Raw genomic sequence first — 23,183 nt, 5'->3', positions numbered from 1 at the left:
CCATTTAAGTTAATATCAATGTACGCATTCCAATGCATATCTGGAGTAGAGAAACTTGCATGAACTAACATATCTTTTAAATTTCTCCCTCTCTTATAAGAGAAAGTTATATTTTTTGGAAAAATTGATGTTAAATTCTTATATTTAAATAATGAATTCCAATAATATTTCATCATATTACTGATTTCTAATGACAATAAATCATAGGTCATGACCATATATATTTTTGTTAATTCATCCTTCCGAGCGTATACATATGTTTTATTATTATACCTCTTTTCCATCTTATTCCCTTCTTGATTAATTCCTTTCATTTTCTTTAATAGTAACTTTAGAGTATCTCATTATCCCTTTTTAAGCGCAACCTGGATAACTAGATGGGAAACACAAAATACACCCCTGGGATTCCACCTGTGTCCCTGCTGGACAGTGGCTTTGGGTGCTGACTTGTCTAAACATGGGCTAAACTCTTGGCTAGGCTTATAAGGGCCTCAGGGCCAATAGCCTAATAACCTCCTATGATCCTATGAACTAACTCCTTTTTTTTATTTTACTGACCTTTCAGAGCATGCCTTTCACTTTATTTCATTCATACAGGTTTTCTGTATTGTTCTCAACAATGCAAATAATCTCTTCTTGTTTATATATTAACTGGCCTGCCTCAACCCTCATCACATTCATTTTTCTCTCATTACACTTCACAACTTTCCTAAAAAAAGGGGGAACCTCATCTTTATTTATATATTTATTGTAGTTTGATAACCATGTAAGTTGGCTAGTAATCAGACCTTTTTCAGCAATGCCCCAGGCTTTATTGCAAGTAGACCTTTATACAATGACATGGAATACGTATAGGAAAATCTGAACACAATATACTATAGTATTACATATAATAAAAAATGCAACATGGATGACAGATGATGGAAGAACAGTTAATAACAGATACACAATGTCCATACCTGGCAACAAGCAGAGAATATGCAGCTGATGGCAACTGGATGGTGGTATTTAGATGGGTATGATTTAACCCTTGCCAAAGAAGCAGGAGCAGGCTGCATCATTTCCAATTTGTTCCTGCCATGTTGTTTTGATCAGCTGCAGTATTTTTTCGTTTTTTGACATCCAGAGAGAGGCCATTCCAAACAGGAGGGTTTATTTTCAAGAAGGCTCTTTTACCAATAGTGGTTTTAAAATGTAGCCTGATGGGAGAGGTGCTCATTAGTGTTCTCACTAAAGGTGTAAGCTTGCTGCCTTATTTGTAATTTATTTTTAATGGAGGACAATGGCCCTATACTAAAATTTTGACAATGAGAGAACTAAGAAGAAGAATGGCTCGGTTGTTAACGGGCAGCCATGTAAAGATTTTAAGTAAATCTCAGTGGCGATGGTAAGAATTTGTGAGAAACACAAATTTGCATATCTTGTTAACAGCAGTCTGCAGTGTGCATGTGTTAGAACCAGAATGTAAGGTTAACAGCGTGAGGTTATATTCTGTTTTATGTAATAAGTACATTTCTGGCATATTCCCCGCATTGCCTACATCTTCTTTTACTGCATTCCTGTATTAAGTGAGACAAATCCCCGCACCCCAATATTTAACACTCTCATTCTTCAAATTCATTCTGACATTATTAGGAGCATGCAGCAACTTATTTTGTTCTGTTTTCAGAGTTACAAAAACCTCCTATGTCCCTGTCCATACTTTTCTGTTATCCACATTTTTTTATTATCATGCACATTTTGATATAAATTAAAACAAACAAAGGGAAAAGAATAAGTACATTGTACTGCATGAAGCAAGGTGGTTATGCTCTGACATCTGGAAAAAGATAAGATCACTTAAACATTACTATAGTACGAGACACAACCTTAACAAATGTTAAGCACCCCCTGTCTTAACTAGTAAGTTAAATCTGCCACTACTGACCAGCAAAGACAGAGGCAGAATAAAAAAAACAGATTTGTTTCTGCCTACTATCCGTACTGGCAAGGTGTTACTGACTTCCTGTTAAAACTTTAAAAGTGACTTGAATAACAGGATATGCATTTACTTGCAATTTCTAAAGGATACAAAATCTGAAACTCAAAGTCCTCAGTAATTTGTCTGAAAATCATGGATTTCATGAAGAACAGACCAAACATATGAGGCAAAAATCTAGGCATTCTGTGAAAATCTGGACAGTTGATCGTAATGGCAAGGTGAGTGTAAACATACCAGAATGTGTTACACTGCCTCTCTGACAGAGCTTACTAAGTGCTTTACAGTTTTGAAAGCTGGTAAAATACTTTGTGTTTTTTCCCTGTAACTAGTATTACATGGTATAAAGCTCCATGCACTACAAAGAATTATGACTGGGTCTCTGATCATAGCCTTTATTTATGTGTTCTCATAATGGATGCCTGTGAGCTACAAGACACTTGAGTTGCTGGCTTTGAGAGAGTGGTCTTCAAATGCTTGGTATTTAGGTGCTTGTCGTAGACCCACATTTCAATGTTGGCCAGCCTATGCTAATGAAAAATCATGATGCTTTGTTTAAAACAACCACTTTTGCAGAAAATAGATTAAAGGGGGATGACGATTACAGTGACTAATAGGAATCATTCTGTTACCCAGCTCTGTTAATTTTTTAAATCTAGGGCTGACAGTGATGGCAGTAAATAAAGATGACCTATGACTTTGACAGCCTGCAGTAAATAATGATGCCGCTAAGGGTCTCTTCAAAGACACAGACCCAGACCAAAAGTAAACCTTCGTATCTAAATGACTATTTATATTCATCTGCCAGATGAGATAATAGGGCTGCTTCCCTTTCAGGACAGTTGAGAAACTGTACATAAATATATTTATTTGTGAAAAAGATATTCCCATCTAACTAAACTATTAACTTCACAGGGCAGACAGAAATATGCTCACTTGATATAAAAGATGTACATATTTGTGTATATGACAATTTTGAATAACTATACTGAAAACCTTAATACATTAGAGTAATGCTACAAATGTGATGGACTGTCTTTCCTAAAATCATTGCCAAAAGTGCCATGAGTGTCCAACAATGTTTTTGTTAATATGTTTTTTTTGTTTACTCATTGCTGATTTATTAAGCTAGCTATGGTAATAACTGAACCTCTTGACCTATAAAAAGGGGTGAGGGATGATTTAATAATTGAAATGGAGTCTCAGATGCCTTCTAACCAGAATATTAATTTTCCAAAATGTACAATGTGTGAAATTTAATCAAATGTTTTGAAAAATGTAAAAGGAAGAGGCCCAAAAGTCTGAGAATGTGACGAGGACTTTTCAAAACTCCAGTGTAGTAGCAAAGCATCTCTTAACAATTGCTTTCACAGAGAAGCTCACTATCACCCTGGGACTTTTTTCCCAATTCAGTAACATTAGAAACATCTAAATGGCAGAAAGTGAGACTGCATAACGGACACTGGCTAACCTGTGAATAAGAAAGTAATGACCAGAAAGTGTGTTTGATAAATTACGTCTACGGTTAATTATACAGCCCTTGTCCGCTGACCTGAGATTCACTCTGTACTTACTGTAGGAATTCTCAGATGATTTCTAAGATAAATGTTCACTTCTTGATAACTGCGTTTTTACAATGATTGTGCATCTCAGGCAGAATGGTATCTTCCTATTTGAACCTCTTGGTTGAATTTGGTGATTTTACTTTAGTTTTTGGTTACTTATTTTGGTTTTGACCATGGTTTTTGGTTATTCATTATTTTTTGTCAGAAAAAGCTTGCCCCTGCTATGTAGCTCCCGGTATATGGTTAACAATTTTCAGTAAACTGCATATGGGAATTTTTCACGTCTATTTCAAGTTACTGAATGGCTAAGACTTTTGTCTTCTTACGGGTGGGTATCCACTCATGACAGCAACTGCCTTCAATAAATAGAAACTACTAAAAATGAAGCCATTATACTTGACTCAGAGTGCAAAAATTCACAAGGACTACAGTATAAATACAAAACAAGTGTTTGCTCCCTGCATCCACTAACTAAATTATCACACAGCTGTGAGCAAAGGACAAACTCCCCAGAAAAAATAATCCCCTTACTGCATTTGCATCACTTCAGTGTAAATAAATTTAAATCACAAATTAAAAAATAAATAAATAAGTGAAGACATTTCACAGTTTAAAGGAAAAAAATAAAACGTGTTACGACACAGACACTTAAACCCTGTCCAAACAGTACAAAAATGATAAATGTTGTAAATGTTGATTAAATGGAATCTTGCTAATCCTGATTGGTATACATGTATTCAAAGAACATGAGCTAAACAACATACACTCATTTTCTCGGTCCCAGTTACTTATTTCCATGAGTACCTATTGAAATTCAAAGATTGCAACTACATCTTCAGAAACATAGCACTCCAAGTGCAAATTGGGGTGGGTGAATATATGACATGTGAGGTAGTGGTGCCATGGAATATTCCCCCATCTATGAGGTGCAGTGATCTCAGTTAGTATATACAAGTAGCAGGGGTGTGGGAGCACAACTTCCAGTAGTGGGGGTGCATTTGCCCCCTGTAAAATGCTTTAATAGTGTAATAGGAAGTTTTGAAATTTGCTGATTTTTGTGTAAATTACTTTGTGGACATTCACATCCTACAGCTCTGAGTCTTACAATTGTGATAGAGAGAATTTTTTGTTGTTTTGCATTTCTTAACTGGGTACTCCCATCTTTAACTGTTGATGAAGTGGTCCCACTTTTGCAGCAGATTAACTTCATAGCCATTTCATGCACAGGCAGACTGGAACTCTTAGGTTCTTCACTGATGCAATATTTAGAGCTGGTACTGGTAGTTTGGGCAGGTGTCACCATATTTAATCTACAAGAATTATTCTGTTATCATGGGAAAACATTACAGTATAGCATTTTTTCACAATTCTGTAAAGGATTATATGAGCAGACATCTGTCATCTTTCACTGCCGGCCTGTTAACTACAGTAATGTATCTCCTATCTGGAGCAGGAGACTCTTGGTACCAAACTTGACTACCTACTCTGTCACCAGAAAGCTAGAATTAACTACATGTTGACATTGCTTGCCTTTGATTATTTTACATACTTTGATACATCACCAAAGCCAATGAGTCATTGAGGCCTTATCACTACATACCAGCACTTTGGCAAAGACTGGCATTTTTTATTTCAGAAAGGGAAGTTCAGGACAAGTTTTGTTTTCAGTACACCAGGAAAATCTAAGGTCTATTCTTACCACATGTTTTGTATTGGTATGAATGTATAGTTTTCAGTGTGCTTCTCAGATGCAGCCTTCTTGTCAGTTTCTGTTCACCTGTATGTGTATTTATTCACACACTTTACTATTAGTACTGTTTCCTGTTATATACCATTTGTTACAAGCACACCCAATTACTGTCATTAATATGTGCTTATTTATACCATTTCTACATGCTATAATTGTGATTAGATCTTTTTTGGTTTCTCCTATAAATCAGACAACGCAGTTCCTGTGGACTTATCCAGTCATCAAAATATGAAGAAAAAATAAATAACATGAAATAAAAATAACAGACACCTTTAACATCAGAGCTGTTTTTATACAACATGTTTATTTGCTGGCCATGGCAGAAGCCTGTTCAAACAAAGTTCACACTGTATGTCATGACTTCATAATAAGTAGTGAAGATATAAGCTTGTATAAACAGGTAAATTAAGTTGTTCATATCAGATTACAATTTTATAAGACATGTTGATTTCAGTGTGATAAATGGTGTCATATGTGCTGATACTGCCAGTTTGGTAGTGTTCTGGAGCCCTGTAGTACTAAAATACAAATAGCTTGGCAGTTCACAGGTACTTATTATGTATGCAGTTCAGGTGACCACTGAGGAGCCTAACTGAAATTCCCAATTGCCCCAATACACGCTGCCTGGTAAAGTGACTTGCTCAAGATCACACAGTAGGCAAATGAAGGCTGAGGGAATCAAACCCTGTACCACTGGAAGTAGTTCATTAACAGTGTATAGCCTTAATAATTGTAGTTGTACAAGGCATGTGTCTTTTTTGTCTGCATTCTTTGTTGCCATAACTCCACCACTCTGTGACATACCTGTATTACATGTTGATGAAGACTTAAATTTCCCCAGTGCTTCCTGGTCTTTGATTGTATCCAGTTTTTGCTTATCAACTTGACCTGCAGAAAGAGCACATGAAAAAGAGTTACTGCAAGTTTCCAATTACTGATGTTTTCATTCCATCTCTCTGTGTATTCAAGACAGGTTTCACTTTTAGTGGCAGATGCAGAATTTGCTTTGTTTGACAGAAAGAATGTGTGCTTATCTGATGAAAAGGCTCCAGATCGTGTAGCTAGATTAAAAGTGATATGATCATTCTGATGGTTTTGCTTTCAGTTTTAGAAAGCCAGGTTTAAAGTAAATGAAAACCAGACTTCCAATAAATATCCTTGCACTTTCCTTGAAATCAGGTAATAGAAATTCATTTACAGCTTACCTTTTTATCGGGCATGTCTGTTTGAGAGCTTTGTTAAACTCTTGTTCTATCAGAAATTGAAACAATGTGGTAGTTGGGTCTCATTTTCTTGTTAATGTTTTTATGTATTCTCATTCTTCAACAGGTGATTAATAAAGTGCACCATCAGACACTGAAAGCTTTCTGGTACAGCACAGGGGAGTATGCAACATTACTGTTCCGTCACATCATTTTATGTAGGACGACATACAAGGAAATTACATAAGAGAATATGAGTACAAACATGAAATTCATGTGGGAATGACAAGAATGCACTTAGTTTGCATTTTAAGTTAATACAATATAAGGTGGATTTTAAATTCATTGTTTTAGATGAAATAGAAGGACATGAGTTTAAATTTAATGCTAAAGATGAACTTGGGTGGAGTCAATATTTGTGGCAATGTGAAACTCAATGCTTGCTACCCACCAGGCTGAAATAATAAGGAATATTTTGTAGCTTACCTAAAGAACAAAGAGTTAAAACACTAAGCAATTATCTTGGTAGTTGCTCGTGTGATTTTAAGCTATGCAAGGTGTGGTTTGTGTTACTTTTTACAGTCTGAAGAAGTCTCATGTTGGAGATGAAAGCGCTTACTGAATATGGTATTTTATTGATTTTATATAATAAGGTTTTGTTTGGCTTTTGCAGCTGTTTTTTGTTTATTTTTGTTTTCATATGGCTTGTACTGTTTTCGCATTGGAAAACTGTAGTCAAACAAGATACCACTTGAATGTCTGGAATATAAAGTATAAATGGTATGTCCTGTACAACTATATCTAGAAAATATATGAAGGACGGATATCATAAAACAAAGGCAGCACTAAACAGTTCTACTACGATAACAGTATGTTTGCATAACAGGCTTCTTTCTATATAGAGGACTATGAGAAGGTCGCCAATCATAACTGGTTTGTTATGTGTTTTGAGACATGGATGCTGAAAAATTCACTCTTGAGCTGAATCTTGGCATCCATGTCCAGACGCCCTTATTTATGTTCTGCACTGGTTCTAGCCCAATTGGAGGAAGTCTGATGGAGTTAGCAAATGGCTGGTAGACAGGGTGATGGATGTGAGACACTGAGTAGAGTGCCAAAGAAGGATGCAGAGGAGAAGAAAAAATACCATAACGTAGGTAGGGTGTCCATTTTCAAAAGACAGTTTTAGAGAATGATCCAGGATCCTATAATTGTTCAACACGTAAAAATCAAAATATAAGTGACTTGAAGGGAGGTATATCTGTTCAAGATCCCTCCTAAGTAGATTTAATATGACAATAACCATAACTACTCTTACAGATAATTGCAATATAAGAATATTTAAATGATTATATTTCTTGATGTAAATATTCAACTGCTATTTGTGACTCAGGAGAACAATACCAGCATTTAACAGCCTAGTCACATTTTTATTATTGATTACTTCTTTAAATAAGGTGAGCTGCAGGAAACAAATTAAAGATTTAAATCTTGTCAGTCATAGCACAGTACTACAAATTATTCCTTTCAACCTCTTGATGCAATAAATATGGACAAAGGCTAAAATCATGAGGGGACAAAGACCCCAAAACAGGGACTGATTTTATATATTGCTCTTATAAACTTAGAAGGTTGATAGAATAACATAATTTATACAGGCATGCATTTTCTGAAGGATATGGCACCTGACTCTCAAATATGCCATAATGTAGTGATTGCAATCCTCAGTGATTTGTCAGAAAATGCAAATTATATGAGGTACACACCACAAATATGAGGCAGAAAATCTGGACAGTTGAGAAGTGTAATACAATTCATCAAAACAGAAAATTACTTTTTAATCTTTATCACCTTCCCCTTTCTCAGGTGTCTGGGGAATTCTTTCAAGGAAAACAGAATTTGCCTATTTTTTATAAATTAATTGGTTCCATAAACTGGAACTAGGACTGTCTATTGGTGAATTCATTAATGGATTGATTCCACACCTCTAGAATGCAAAGTTTTTTTTGTAATACTTGCTGTGATGCCCCTGCACTGCCCAGTAAGCAAGGAACCTCAATCCTCACCACTAGCACCAGAGAGGGGCATCCACACTGGGAGGATGACAAGTACACACACAGTAAAGTACAATTTCCCTTAAGAGCACAGAGGGATCACATTCAGTCTGGGTCTGGTTTCTCCCTCTTTCTCCAGCTCTCTAATAAGACTCCCCACTGGCATAGGGTTAAGATCTCAGCCGAGTGGTTAAGCCAAAACCTCCAGCACCCTCTCTGTCCAACTAGTGCTTCGTGTCCCTGCCCAAGTAGCTGACACACAGACTTTGATATTTGATTTATATGCAAACACACACACACACACACACACACACACACACACACACACACACACACACACACACACACACACACACACACACACACACACACACACACACACACACACACACACACACACACACTCCTGGGAAAGGCTGGCACATGTTTACTTGCTATGCCTCCTTCTGTCCAGACTAAAAGGTAGATATCACTGCCACCAACCAGCTCTTTCAGCTACTATAAGGCACTAAATCCTACTGTGTGATGTTACTATTATCCAAATGGTAAGTGTGACCAAGACTTGCTAGGCCATTTATGAGTGGTCTGAACAGTGTCGCCAAATACATATGCACTTGCTCTAAGAGCTTAAATATATCTAAATAAACCAGCCACAATTAAAGGGTTTAAATATATTTAATAATAAATAATAAAAGAACAAGACAGTACTCAATAACAGACACAATGACTTCAGAGTTCAGAATCACAGGAAATATTTTAAAATAACATTGCAGGACAGTCTCAAATAAACACAGAAAACATCTAAACTAATCTTCACTATAGTCCTATCTATATCTAAGAGAAATCACTGTACCCTAGTTGCTTACTATTAGCAAGGCAAATGTGCTGAAGATGGATGTTTCCAGGTCCAAAGATAAATAAAAAATGCACAGTCTCTGAGAGAGTTCCCAAATTACTATCAAAACATTACTGCTGGGTCAGCTGGATGACATCACTATTTGTCTCCTGCCTTCAATTCTCAGACTAACAGATACCAACAAAATGTTCAGCATCGATGTGTGAGAAGTACATAACTCTCAGAAGTTTGCCTAGAACTGAAAGTCATACAACAGCTACACACTTTTGCATTTTAAAACCTAGTAATTATTTCTATTTCAAGACAATAGAAAAACCTCTAGCCCTAGACATCCTGTCTCTTTGCATTTACTAACTTTTATAACACAGTCATAAACAATTTCAACTTATTTTCTTGAAGTTTTGCAAGTTAACTCTGTATGTTCCAACTTTTACCAGTAAAACACACATCTGCACAGGTATATAGTTTATACACATTTCTGCTCTTTTCCAGCAGGGTTCACTGTGGTTACAGTCTTGAAGCTCAGTATATAACATAGAGTTCAACACACACTTCTGCACCAGTAGTTTAATACCCACATAACATATCATTCTCTTACATTTGTAAGACAAGCCTATGGATCATATTGATATTCACAAATGACATAAGATTATTTACAAAATTCCAGATAGCTGGGCTGGCAGTCTCACAATTCTGTATAAATCATATTAATGTTTTCAAGTGACATATAATTATTTACAAAATTCTAGCTAGCTGGGCTGGCAGCATTTTGGTTTGTCACACTCCCCCTCCCCCCACAAGAACTCAAGCTAGTTTTTCAAGTTACCCTTGAGAAACGTTGCTTGAGAGGGTTGAGCCTATCTGGGAATACTTTACCCCATTCCCTGTCTTGAGATTCCAGCTGCCTTGGCATTGCTGATCCCAGTACAGTGCTGCATTTTCCCATCATATGCCTACAACCCTAGGCTAGGCTCCACCATAGTAATTTGAGATTTTCCTGACTGGTTCCCTTTAGCCATAGATCCCCCTCAGACTCCTTCTGCATCCACCGCAAATACTCAGCACAAGAGCCTCCCTATCATGGTAAGGTTTCATCATGTTAGCATGGTACAATTTGTGCTCCGGCCTCCTTGACTAGCAGTTCTACCATGTAGTTAACATCACTGACCTTCCTTACCATCTTGTAGGGTCTCTCGCAGGCTATCTGCAGCTTGTTGTATTTGACAGGAATGAGAACCATTACCTCATAATCTCTGGCTCTAGCATTCCTGTCATACCAGACCTTTTTCTGCTGTTGGGCTTCAGCCAGGTTCTCCTGGGCCAAGCCCATGAGTTCCCTGAGCTTTGACCTGAAGTTTCGGACATATGCCACAACAGACTGCTGTGGGATTCACACTCATTCTCCCACTCATCTCGAATCAAATATAGAGGTCCCCTCACCCTATGCCCATACAGCAACTCAAAGCTGAAAACCTGTGGATTCCTGGGGCACCTCACTGTAAGCAAACAACAGGTGGAATAAATATTTGTCCCAGTCCCTCTAAAACTGGTCTGCAAATGCCAGCAGAATGGACTTGAGTGTAAAGTTTAACCTCTCAACAAGGCCATTAGTCTGGGGATGGTAGGGGGTGGTCTTTAGGTGCTTCACCCCACAGTACTTCCACAGACAAGCCAGCAGGTCTGACATGAAATTGACACCTCTGTCAGTCAGTATTTCTTTTGGAAAACCTACCCTGCTGAAAATCTCTAACAGAGCATTTGCCACCTTTTCTGACTTACTGGAGGACAAAGCCACTGCCTCATGGTATCTGGTAGCATAATCTACTACCACTAGGATATACTTTTTCCTTGTGGAACTTGGGGTACTCAGAAGCCCCATAATATCCATAGCTACCCTTTGAAATGGCTTCTCAATCACAGACAAAGGCATCAAAGGAGCTTCACCTTGTCTCCTGCTTTGTCTACCTTTTGGTACTGCTCACAGGTCCTGCAGTGCCCTGTTTCATCTCTGGAAATCCCAGGCCAGTAGAAGTTCTGCATAATACATCTCTTCATATGTTTTATGCCCATATGACCTGCAAAGCAAATATCATGGACTATGGACAGAACTGCTGCATTATCTCACACTGTAGTCCTCCCTCAGGAGTCCACTCTCTATATAGTAACCCTTTGTCCAGTATACAGATTCTCCCTTCCCTTTGAGAATCAGGTGCCTCACTAGCTAACTCCCTCAGGCCTTGTAATGTGGGGTCTGAGAGCTGAACCTGTCTCAACTCCCTCTTTGTAATGCTTCCCAGCTCCCCTTCCACTGGAAGTCTGGTATCCTCTGACAGCGGTGCCTCACTTTCAGCCCGGGTACTACTACTCACCACTGCCCTTGCAGTCACTCTGTACAAGGGAATATCAGTACCCACAAGCAGCTGTGGCTCACCTTCAATCTCACTGCTAAAGGGTAGCTCCCACCCTGAAGTAACCACCTCACCAGTCCTGGTTGCAAGTGTGCGGTCTGTATGGGTGCCCCCCAGGCTACCAGACCAAAATGGTTGTCTCCAACCCTGACTGCGTGTAACTGCATGAACACATGGTACTGCATTATCAAACTCATTCCCTATCAGAACTTCTGCAGGGTGGTAGTTTGGTACCCTTGTCTCGAGACAACCTACTGTTGGTATTTTGTCATTCCCACTAACTGGCTCTCCCACCTTTTGTTCCCCACCTTGCCTCCATGGACATCTATATGCCCCACTGGTTGCATTTAAACATTTAACCCTTGGTCCTGGATGTGTACCTGGACTAGTGGCTTCCCCTACTACTGGCAGATTCTGTTGGGGCAGTCTGGGCTGCCCAACATGGGTTCTTTTAGACCCATGAGCAGCTAACCAGATTCTCATGTCCTCAGGCAAAGTGTTAAAAGCCTGTTCCCCCACCAAAAGGTCTGCCAACCCTTCAAAAGTGGTGGCCTGACATCCACTCACCCACCTATGAAAACAAGTGCTTAGTTCAGCAACATATTCACACACACTTTCATCTGCCTTGAACTTTTTCCTATAAGTTTCAGGTGTTACCTTAAAACATTCTAGCAAACCGTTTTTTTTACAACATTATAATTTAAATAGTCAGTATCAGACAATTTGGAAAGAACAGTTACAGCTTTACCATGGAGTAAGAGGGTCAGGGACCGTACCCAGAGCCCTTGGTCAACATTATACTGTTTACATACCCTCTCAAACATATGAATGAATCTATCAAAATTATCCCCCCCTTTGTAAATTGTGGAAGAAATTTACCGACCTTTATTGCTTCTGGGGTTTGGTTACTCCATTCCCCAATACCTCCATGACTCTGGCGAAGAGTCAGCATCTCCTTTTCATGTTGCCTCTGCCTCTCCTTCTCCTCAGATTCCAGGCATTGCAGTTTCTCATTTTCCTCAGCTTCAAGATATCTCAGTGTCTCTGCTGCTTCTATTTCCAAATGCTTGGTGTCTAACTCAGGTCTCTTTAACTCCAGATGGATTTTTAAGTCCTCTGTGGAAAGGTTGAGCTGTCCATTTTTCTGAGAGTTGTCCATCTCTACAGCCAGTCTGATTGTCCTCCTGGTTGCTATTCTGTGATGCAGCTGTGATGAAAGCTGCAATCATGTATGCTTTACTCAGGTTGGCATGCACCAGTTTTTTAGCCTGGCACATCTCAGCTTGCCATACTCCTTTGCTGACATGCTTGCCTGTTCTCCCTTGTGATGCCTGTGCCCTGGCCCAGCAATCAAGGAGCCTCAATCCTCACCACTAACACCAGAGAGGGTGTCTCATATAAGAGGAAAGGATAACAAATACACACAGTAAAGTGCAATTTCCCTTAAGAGCACACAGAGATCACAGTCCGGGGCTGCTCACTCCCTTGCTCTCCAGGTCCCCAGTAAGACTCCCCACTGGCACAGCTATAGGGTCCAGATCTCAGCCAGCTGGGCAAGCTAAAATCTCCAGCACTCTCTCTGTCCAACCAGTGCTTTGTGTCCCTGCCCAAGTAGCTGACACATACACACTTTGAGATAAGTTTATACAACCACACAGACACTCCTGGGAAAGGCTGGCACAGGTTTTCCAGCTGTGCCCCTTTTACCCAGACTATACATTAGTAATCCTGCCACCACCCAACTAATATTTATCAGCTACTCAAAGGCACTTAAATGGGTGTCCAATTATTACTGTGCAATATTAATATCCAATTGGTAGTATAGCCCAGAGCTAAAGCTATTAGAGTGGCCTTGTACAGTTTTACCAAAGGCATGCAAGTACTCTTAAGAGCTTAAATTATCTCTAGACAAACCAGCAAAAGTTAAAAGGTTTTAAAATATTTAATAATGAATAATCAAAACCACAAAACAATACTTTCTACTACACAGTGCTAGTCAAAAGAGTTCAGAGATCACACAGAAATGCTTAAAATAAATCAGTAGTACAGTTCTGACATCACAGAAAAAACACTTAGTCTAATATTTCTAGTTTCTAGCTATCTCTAAAAGAAAACCCAAGTCTAAGATAAATGACATAAGACAACAGGCAGTGCTGTGAGTTAGATGGTCAAGACAAAAATGCTCAATAATCTCTGGTTCTCCTCACTGTTTAAACTGAAACTGCAGTCCTGCTAAACATTACATCATTCTTCACCTTTACTGGAGTTCCCAGGCTACACATTAACTACATTTACATTTTTAACATCTCCCTATTGCTATCTCTCAGCTGGTCAGGAGCAGAGCAATAAAAACACATTTGCATGTTTAAATCTAACAATTTAACTCTTGGTTAAAACAATAGAAAGAATTTCTTCATCTAGACCCCTCGGCACCACTGTCTACATCAAAGGGTCACCACATAATTTATTTTGGTCAGTATAGTGTACTGTTGTCACATTTATGTCCAGTTTCACAAGTAACAGTATTTCTTTACATTTAAAACAACAAGCCTGTAGTTTACATTCATATTTACAAATGACAGAATTATCTGCACAATTCTATCTGGCTAGGCTGGCAGCCTTCACATTTCTCCCCCCTGGAGCACTCAAGCTAGTTTTTCAAGTGACCTTTGAGAAATGCCACTTGAGAGGGTCAGGTCTATCTGAGTATATCTACCCCATTCCCTGTCTTGAGAGCCCATCTGCATTGGCATTGCTAATCCCACTGTGGTGCTGCACTGACATATCATATGCTTGCAACTCTATGCTCCATCTTAGCAACTTGGCATTTTGCTGGCTGGCTCTGTTTAACCATGTTAAGGGGTTGTGATCTGTCATAATAGTGAATTTCCTTTCTTACAGATAAGGCTGAAGTTTCTGCAATGCCCAGACTATGGCTAGACATTCCTTTTCTACAGCTGCATAGCATTCCTCCCTAGGTTGAAGCTTATGACGGAAATAAACCACTGGGTGCTCTTCCCCCTCTGAAGAAATGTGGCTAGGTACAGCCACCAGTCCATGGATCGAAGCATCCACCTGCATAACAAATTCTTTGCTGTAATCTGGACTGGCTAACACAGGGGAATCTCCCAAAGCTTCTTTAAGCTTCTGGAATGCCTGTTCACATGCTGGGTTCCACACTACCTTATCTGGCCTGTTCTTTCTTGTCAGGTCTGTGAGGGGAGCAGCTATGGTCCTATAACTAGGGATGAACTTTCTGTAGTACCCTGCTGTCCCTAAAAATGCCCTCACCTGCTTTTTAGTAACAGGTGCAGGCCATGCCTGAATGTCTTCCACTTTGGCAGGTTCTGGCCTTATCTTACCACTCCCCACTCTATGTCCTAGGTAGGAGACCTCCTCCATACCCAAATGACATTTGCTCTGCTTAATGGTCAATCCTGCCCTCTGTAGTCTGCCCAGCACCTCCCTGACATGCTGAAGGTGCTCTGGCCAGGAATGGCTGTAGATGGCAATATCATCTAAGTAAGCAAGGACAAACCCTCCTGCTCCTGCTGGGATATGATCTACCAGCCTCTGGAAAGTTGCTAGGACATTCTTCATCCCAAAGGGCATCTTTGTGAACTCATACAAGCCAAAACAAGTCACAAAGGCTGACTTCTCTCTAGCACTGGGAGTCAAGGGAACCTGCCAGTAACCCTTGGTAAGATCAATGGTTGTAAGATACTTAGCCCCACCCAGCTGTTCTAGGGCCTCATCTGTCCTAGGCATGGGGTAAGCATCTGACTCTGTGTGACTGTTTAATTTCCTGTAGTCTACACAGAACCTGGTGCTGCCATCCTTCTTTGGCACCAGCACCACTGGGGAGGCCCAGGGACTGTTGGACTCTTGAATCATCCCTATTTCCAACATCTCCTGTACCTCCTCCCTCACAGCCTGTTTGACTCTCTCATGCACTCTATAAGGGTTCTGCCTAATATGCCTTTGGTGTCCTGTATCCACATGGTGCTGCCCCAGGTGGGTGCACCCTGGTTTCCCAGTGAACATGTCCCCAAATTCCTGAAACACTGCTCAGATTTCTCAAACCTGGGTAGGAGATAGCTGCTGGGATATTGCTACCCCTTCCACTGAGGTGTCAGCCCGAGTCTCACTGAGGAGGTCAGTCCCCAGATCTCCCTCAGACTCCTGCAATCCACTGCAAATACTCAGCACAAGGGCCTCCCTATCATGATAAGGTTTCATCATGTTAACATGGTACAATTTGTGCCCCTGCCTTCTGCCTATCAGTTCCACCATGTAGTTAACATCATTACCTTTTTTATCACCTTGTAGGGCCTCTCCCAAGCTGTTTACAAGCTTGTTGTGTCTGACAGGAATGAGCACTATTACATGCTGCCCCACAGCATGCTCTCTAGCTTGAGCATTCCTGCCATACCACACCTTTTTCTGGTGTTGGGCTTCTGCCAGGTTCTCCTGGGCCAAGCCCATGAGTTTCCTGAGCCTTGCCCTGAGGTTTAGGACATATGCCACAACAGATTCCTTGTGAGACTCGCACTCACCTTCCCACTCATCTCGAATTAAATCTAGAGATGCCCTCATCCTATGCCCATACAGCAACTGAAAGGGTGAAAAACATGTGGATTCCCGGGGAACTTCTCTTTAAGCAAACAGATGGGGCAAATATTTGTCCCACTCCCTCTTAAACTGATCTGCAAATACCGGTAGCATGGATTTAATTGTAGAGTTTAACCTCTCAACAAGACCATTAGTCTGGGGGTGGTAGGGGTTGGTCTTCATGTGCTTCACCCCACAGGACTTCCACAGACAAGCCAGCAGGTCTGACATGAAATTGGCACTTCTGTCAGTCAGTATTTCATTTGGGAAACTTACCCTGCTGAAAATCTCTAACAAAGCATTTGCCACCTTGTCTGCCTCAACGGAGGACAAAGCCACTGCCTCAGGGTATCGTGTAGTATAATCCACTACCAGTAGGATATACTTTTTTCCTGTGGAACTTGGGGTACTCAGAGGACCCACAATATCCATAGCTACCCTCTGAAATGGCTCCTCAATCACAGGCAAAGGCATCAAAGGTGCTCTTACCTTGTTTCCTGCCTTGCCTACCTTTTGGCACTGCTCACAGGCCCTGCAGTACCCTGTTACATCTCTGGAAATTCCAGTCCAATAGAAGTTCTGCACAATACGCCTCTTTGTATGTTTTATGTCCATATGACCTGCAAAGGGAATATCATGGGCTATGGCTAGAAGTGCCAGATGGTAGGCTCTAGGCACTACCAACTGCTATACTCTCTCACCTTCTAGCCTTCCCTCAGGGGTCCACTCTCTGTATAGTAACCCTTTGTCCCAGTATACAGATTCTTTCTTTGAGAATCAGGTGCCTCCCTAGCTACCTGCCTCAAGCCTTGCAATGTAGGGTCTGAGAGCTGAGCCTGTCTCAACTCTCTTCTTGTAACCCTTCCCATCTCCCCTTCTACAGGAACTCTGGCATGTTCTGACAGTGGTGCCTCACTGTCAGCCTGAGTACTGCTACTCACCTCTATCTTTGCAGTCACTCTGTCCAGGGGACCATCAGTACCCCCAAGCAGCTGTGGCTCACCTTCAGTCTCACTGCTACAGGGTAGCTCCCTCCCTGAAGTAGCCACTTCACCAGTCCTGGCTGCAAGTATGCAGTCTGTCTGGGTCTCCCCCAGGCTACCAGACTTACCTGCTTGCCTGACTGCATGTAATTACACAAGCACAGGGCATTGCACTATCAAAATCATTCCCTATCAGGACATTTGCAGGTATATCCTCAAATACACCAACTTGCTGGGTTCCTTTTCCACCCTCCCAGTCAAGGTGAACCCTAGCCACAAGTATTTGGAATGGGATCCCTCCTAAAGCCCTGACTGGAGTAGACTGCCCAGGCAAGTAGTGCTTCTTTGTAACCACTGCAGGCTTTACAATGGTTAAATCAGATGCTGTGTCTCTCTTGGCAATGGCCTCTTTGCCATTCAAAACAATAAGATATAACCTCTGGTGGTAGTTTGGTACCCTTGTTGTTCCAAGACAACCTACTATTGGCATTTTGTCTTTCCCAAGTACTGGCTCCGTCACCTTTTGTTCCCCACCTTGCCTCCATGGACACCTGTATGCCACATGGCCCCACTGGTTGCATTCAAAACATTTAACCCTAACTCCTGTACCTGCACTAGTGGCTACCCCTGCTACTGGCAGATTATGTTGGGGCAGTCTGTTCTGCCCACCATGGGTTCCTTTAGACCCATGAGCAGTACTAGGGGTCCCTTTCCTGTGCAGGGCTGCCCTGCTTGCCAGGTATAGGTCTCCCTTCTTCTCCAACTCATCTGAAGTAGCACATTGTCTATCAGCTAACCAGATCCTCATGTCCTCAGGCAAAGTGCTAAGGGCTTGTTCCCTCACCAAAAAGTCTGCCAGCCTTTCAAAAGTTGTGACATGCCATCCACTCACTCACATATGGAAATAAGTGCTCAGTTCAGCAACATATTCACACACACTTTCATCTGCCTTGCGTCTATGCTCATGAAACTTTTTCCTATATGTTTCAGGTGTTAGCTTAAACAATTCTAAAAAAGTGATTTTTAACAGCAGTATAATCAAAACATGCAATGCCAGACATTTTTGACAAAACAGTTACAGCTTTACCATGGAGTAAGGTAGTTAGGAACCATACCCAGAGCCTTTGGTCAACACTATACTGTTTGCATACCCACTCAAACATATGAATGAAACTATCAAAAATATCCCCCTCTTTAAACTGTGGAAGAAACATACTGACCTTTTGTGCTTCTGGAGTCCAGTTACTCCTTTCTCCATTACCTCCATGACTCTGGCAAAGAGTCAGCATTTCCCTCTCATGCTTCCTCTGCTGCTCCTTTTCCTTGGCTTCTATCTCCAAATGCCTGGCCACCAACTCAAGTCTCTTTAGTTCCAGATGGATTTTTAAGTCCTCTGCAGAAAGGTTGAGCTGTCCATTCTTCAAGGGTATTATATCTCCACTGCCAGTCTGATTGTCCTCCTGGTTGCTGTTTTCTGATACAGCTGTAACCAAGGCTGCAATCAGGTCTGCCTTAGTCAGGTTTTCATACACCAGTCCCCTAGCCTGGCATATCTCTGCCAGCTGGCTCCATGTCAGCTTTCCATACTCCTTGGCTGACATGCTACCTGCTCATCGTGACTAACCAAGCTAACAAAAGAAATAAAACAATTGCGATCTGAACTCTGAGTATTCACTGAGTAGCTGTTTTACAGTACAAAACACCTTCAAAGCTCACTGTACACAAGCTACATGAATTCACTCTACCCACACCACTACAAGCCAATTAGTATTTGCCATCCAATTAATATGTGGAGTGGATATCCCACTGCTGCCAAACAATTAATATGTGATGCCTGTGCCCTGGCCCAGCAATCAAGGAGCCTCAATCCTCACCACTAGCACCAGTGAGGGGTGTCTCATATGAAGAAAGGATAACAAATACACACAGTAAAGTGCAATTTCCCTTAAGAGCACACAGAGATCACAGTCAGTCCGGGGCTGGTCGCTCCCTTGCTCTCCAGGTCCCCAATAAGACTCCCCACTGGCACAGCTATAGGGTCCAGATCTCAGCCTAATAGGCAAGCTAAAACCTCCAGCACCCTCTCTGTCCAACGAGTGCTTCTTGCCCCTGCCCAAGTAGTAGCTGACATGCGGGCGCGCACACACACACACACACACACACACACACACACACACACACACACACACACACACACACATACACACACACACTTTGAGAAGAGTTTATACAACCACATAGCCACTCCTGGGGAAGGCTGTCACAGGTTCTCTAGCTCTGCCCTTTTTTCCCAGACTATATGGTAGTACCAGCTGCCACCACCCACTAATATTTATCAGCTACTCAAAGGCCCTTAAAAGGGTGTCCAATTATTACTATGCAATATTATTATCCAATTGGTAGTACAGCCCAGGGCTAAAGCTATTAGAGTGGCTTTGTACAATTTTACCAAAGGCATGCAAGTACTGTAAAGAGCTTAAATTATCTCTACAAAACAGCCACAGTTGAAAGGGTTTTAAAAATATTTAATAACAAATAGTCAAAACACAAGACAATACTTTTTACTACATAGTGCTAGTCAAGAGATCAGAGATCACAGAGAAATACTTAAAATAATTCAGTAGCACAGTTTTGACATCACAGAAAAACACTTAGTCTAATATTTCTAGTTTCTAGTTATTTCTAACAGAAAACACAAGTCTAAGATAAACTTACAAATAGAGCATGACAGTGCTGATGAGTTGGATGGTCAAGACAAAAATGCTTCATGCTCTCTGATTCTCTCTTTTAAAATCACATTCCTGGTTCACATTACATCATTTTATTTAGCAGGCCCCTTATAGGGTGCCTGAGAGAGTCAAACAGACTCTGATAAAGGTGATACAGGAAATGTTGAAACTGGGGGTAATCCAGGAGTCCAGCAGTCCCTGGGCCTCCCAAGTGGTGCTGGTACTGAAAAGGATGGCAGCACCAGGTTCTGTGTGGACTACAAGATATTAAACAGTCACACAGAATTAGATACTTACCCCATGCTTAGGACAGATGAAGCCCTAGAGCAGCTGGATGGGGCTAAGTATCTTACCACTATTGATCTTGCAAAGGGCTAATGGCAGGTGTCCTTGACTCCCAACACTAGAGAGAGGTCAGCCTTTGTAACTCCTTTCAGCATTTATTAGTTCATGAAGATGCCCTGTGGGATAAAAAATCCCCCAGTGACTTTCCAGAGGCTGTAAGCTATTCCTGGCAGGAGCCCCTTCAGCATGTCAGGGAGAAGCTGGGCAGACTACAGAGGGCAGGCTTGACCATTAAGCTCAGTAAGTGTCAGGTGTGTATGGCAGAGGTCTCCTACCTGGGACATAGAGTGGTGAGTAGTAAGATCAGGCCAGAACCTGCCAAAGTGGAAGACATTCAGGCATGAGCTGCCCCTGTTACCAAAAAGCACGTGAGGGCATTCTTAGGGACAGCAGGATATTATAGAAAGTTTGTCCCCAATTGTAGTACCATAACTGCTCCCCTCACAGACCTAACTAGGAAAAACAGGCCAGATAAGGTAGTGTGGACCCCAGCATATGAGCAGGCATTCCAGCAGCTTAAAGGAGATTTGGTAGGACCCCCCTGTGTTAGCCAGTCCATATTACAACAAAGAATATGTTGTGCAGGTGGATCCTTCAAACCATGGGGTGGGGGCTATACTCAGACAGGTTTCCTCAGAGGGAGAAGAGCACCCAGTGGTATATCTCAGCCATAGGTTCCAAGCCAGGGAGGATGCTATGCAGCTGTAGAAAAGGAATGTCTAGCCATAGTGTGGGCACTAAAGAAACTTCAGCCTTATCTGTATGCTAGGAGATTCACTGTAGTTACAGACAACAATCCCTTAACATGGCTACATCAAGCCAGCCAGCAAAATACCAAGCTACTAAGGTGGAGCCTAGGGTTGCAGGCATATGATATGACAGTGCAGCACTACAGTGGGTTTAGCAATGCCAATGCAGATGGGCTCTCAGAATGGGGAATGTGGTAATGTATATTCAGATAGGCTCATGCTATGAGCAAGTTATCCCAGCTATAGTGCTATAATTTGGACAAACTTTCTGTAATACCCTACTATCCCTACGAATGCCCTCACCTGCTTTTTGGTGGGACAGCTTTGTGTCCCAAAGACTCCCCCATCTGTGGAATACACTCCCTCTCCACATCAAGCAGAGTACCTCATTATCCCTTTTCAAGCGCAACCTGGATAACTGGATGGGAAACAGAAAATACACCCCTGGGATTCCACTTGTGTCCCTGCTGGACAGGGGCTTTGGGCGCTGACTTGTCTAAACATGGGATAAACTCTTGGCTAGGCTTATAATAGCCTCAGGGCCAATAGCTTAGTAACTTCCTATGATCCTATGATCATTGCTTTCAAGCAATGTTTCTCAAGGGTCACTCACAAAACTAGCTTGAGTATTCAAAGGGGGGGGGTGTGATGAAAGGAAATGCTGCCAGCGCAGCTAGCTGGAATTTTGTAAATAATTATATGTCATTGGTGAATGTTGAAATTATTTATATAAGATGCTTGTGTTACAACTGTATTAGAAGTGTATATCATATGTATATCAAACTGCCTGTACAGATACTTGTGTTGAAAAGGGTGTTTGCAGAGTGCTGTTTAAAATGTAGCCACAGTGGGCTCTGCTGGAAGAGAACAGAAATGTACATGCACTATTGTAACTGTTTAAATGTATATATTTTAACAGTGGAAACTGGAATATAGGAGGATGCCTTCAGAAAAATAACTGAAATTAAATTACTTTATGGCTAGGCCATAGATGGTATCTTTCTGTTTTCAATACAGCAAGAGACACAATGTCTGTACTAAGAAACTTTCTGTATCGTCTTTAGGGTGAAGTAATTACCAGTCTTGAAAGCATGAAGTAATGCAATTGTTTTAGGAATTCCAGCATCTACCAGGGATCTAAGGAGAAGCCCTTGTCTGTATATTTTTACAGTTAGATGTTAAATAAAGCCAGCTTCATCAGTAGTTATTTGGCTGGGAACTAGCACTCAGATGACAAGAAATGATGATGCAAGTTACCCCAGCAGTAATATTTGAGATATTAATTTGAGAAGTCTCTTTGTGAGGCATTCTGCATTCTGTCTTGTACCTGACAACAGCTAGAAGATCCATTCACCAAATCTGCCTTGCTCTCTTAGTAAGTTCCTAGATTATAGTATAATTCTCTTAGATTCAGTCAGGAATATAGTAAAGCTTAGTTTAGATATTTTTTTTATATATTTATTTAAGATTGTCCTCCAATGTCGTTTTAAATATTTCCTGTGGTTTTGAACTCTGATGTCACTGTGAATATATATTTAGCATTGTCTTGGTATTTTATTATTTATTATTAAATATAGTTAAACCTTTCATTGTGGCCGATCTGTATAGAGATATTTAAGTTTTGAGAGTACTTACATATTTCTTTTGTGACACTGTGTGGGCCACTCCTAATACCCTTGCTCTTGGTCAAACTACCATTTGTGTTAATATTAATATTGCACAGTAAGATATCACACTCTTTGTTTAGGGACTTAAGGTAGCTGACAAGAGTGACTGGTGTCAGTACAAACTACCTTATAGTCTGGGCAGAAGGGGGCATAGCTAGTAAATCTGTGCCAGCCTGTCCCACATGTGTGTGTGTGTGTGTGTGTGTGTGTGTGTGTGTGTGTGTGTGTGTGTGTGTGCGTGTGTAAATGGGCAGGGACACGATGCACTGGTTGGACAGAGAGGGTG

At 41.0% G+C, this 23,183-nt stretch overlaps 1 protein-coding gene across 1 annotated transcript in view; it reads right to left on the bottom strand.

Moving 5' to 3' along the window:
- LOC122788835 overlaps positions 1 to 23,183 on the bottom strand; it is an 829,367-nt gene that overhangs the window by 27,755 nt on the left and 778,429 nt on the right. The window contains exon 9 of the mRNA XM_044055713.1: positions 6,098 to 6,181. Coding sequence (XP_043911648.1) covers positions 6,098 to 6,181 — 84 coding nt within the window. The remainder of the gene's footprint in view (positions 1 to 6,097; positions 6,182 to 23,183) is intronic.

This window comes from Protopterus annectens, chromosome 14.part0 (genome assembly GCF_019279795.1).
Source record: "Protopterus annectens isolate FY-2018-M chromosome 14.part0, PAN1.0, whole genome shotgun sequence".
NCBI classification, from domain to species: domain Eukaryota; kingdom Metazoa; phylum Chordata; order Ceratodontiformes; family Protopteridae; genus Protopterus; species Protopterus annectens.
This window is presented reverse-complemented; position numbering and strand designations above follow the sequence as displayed.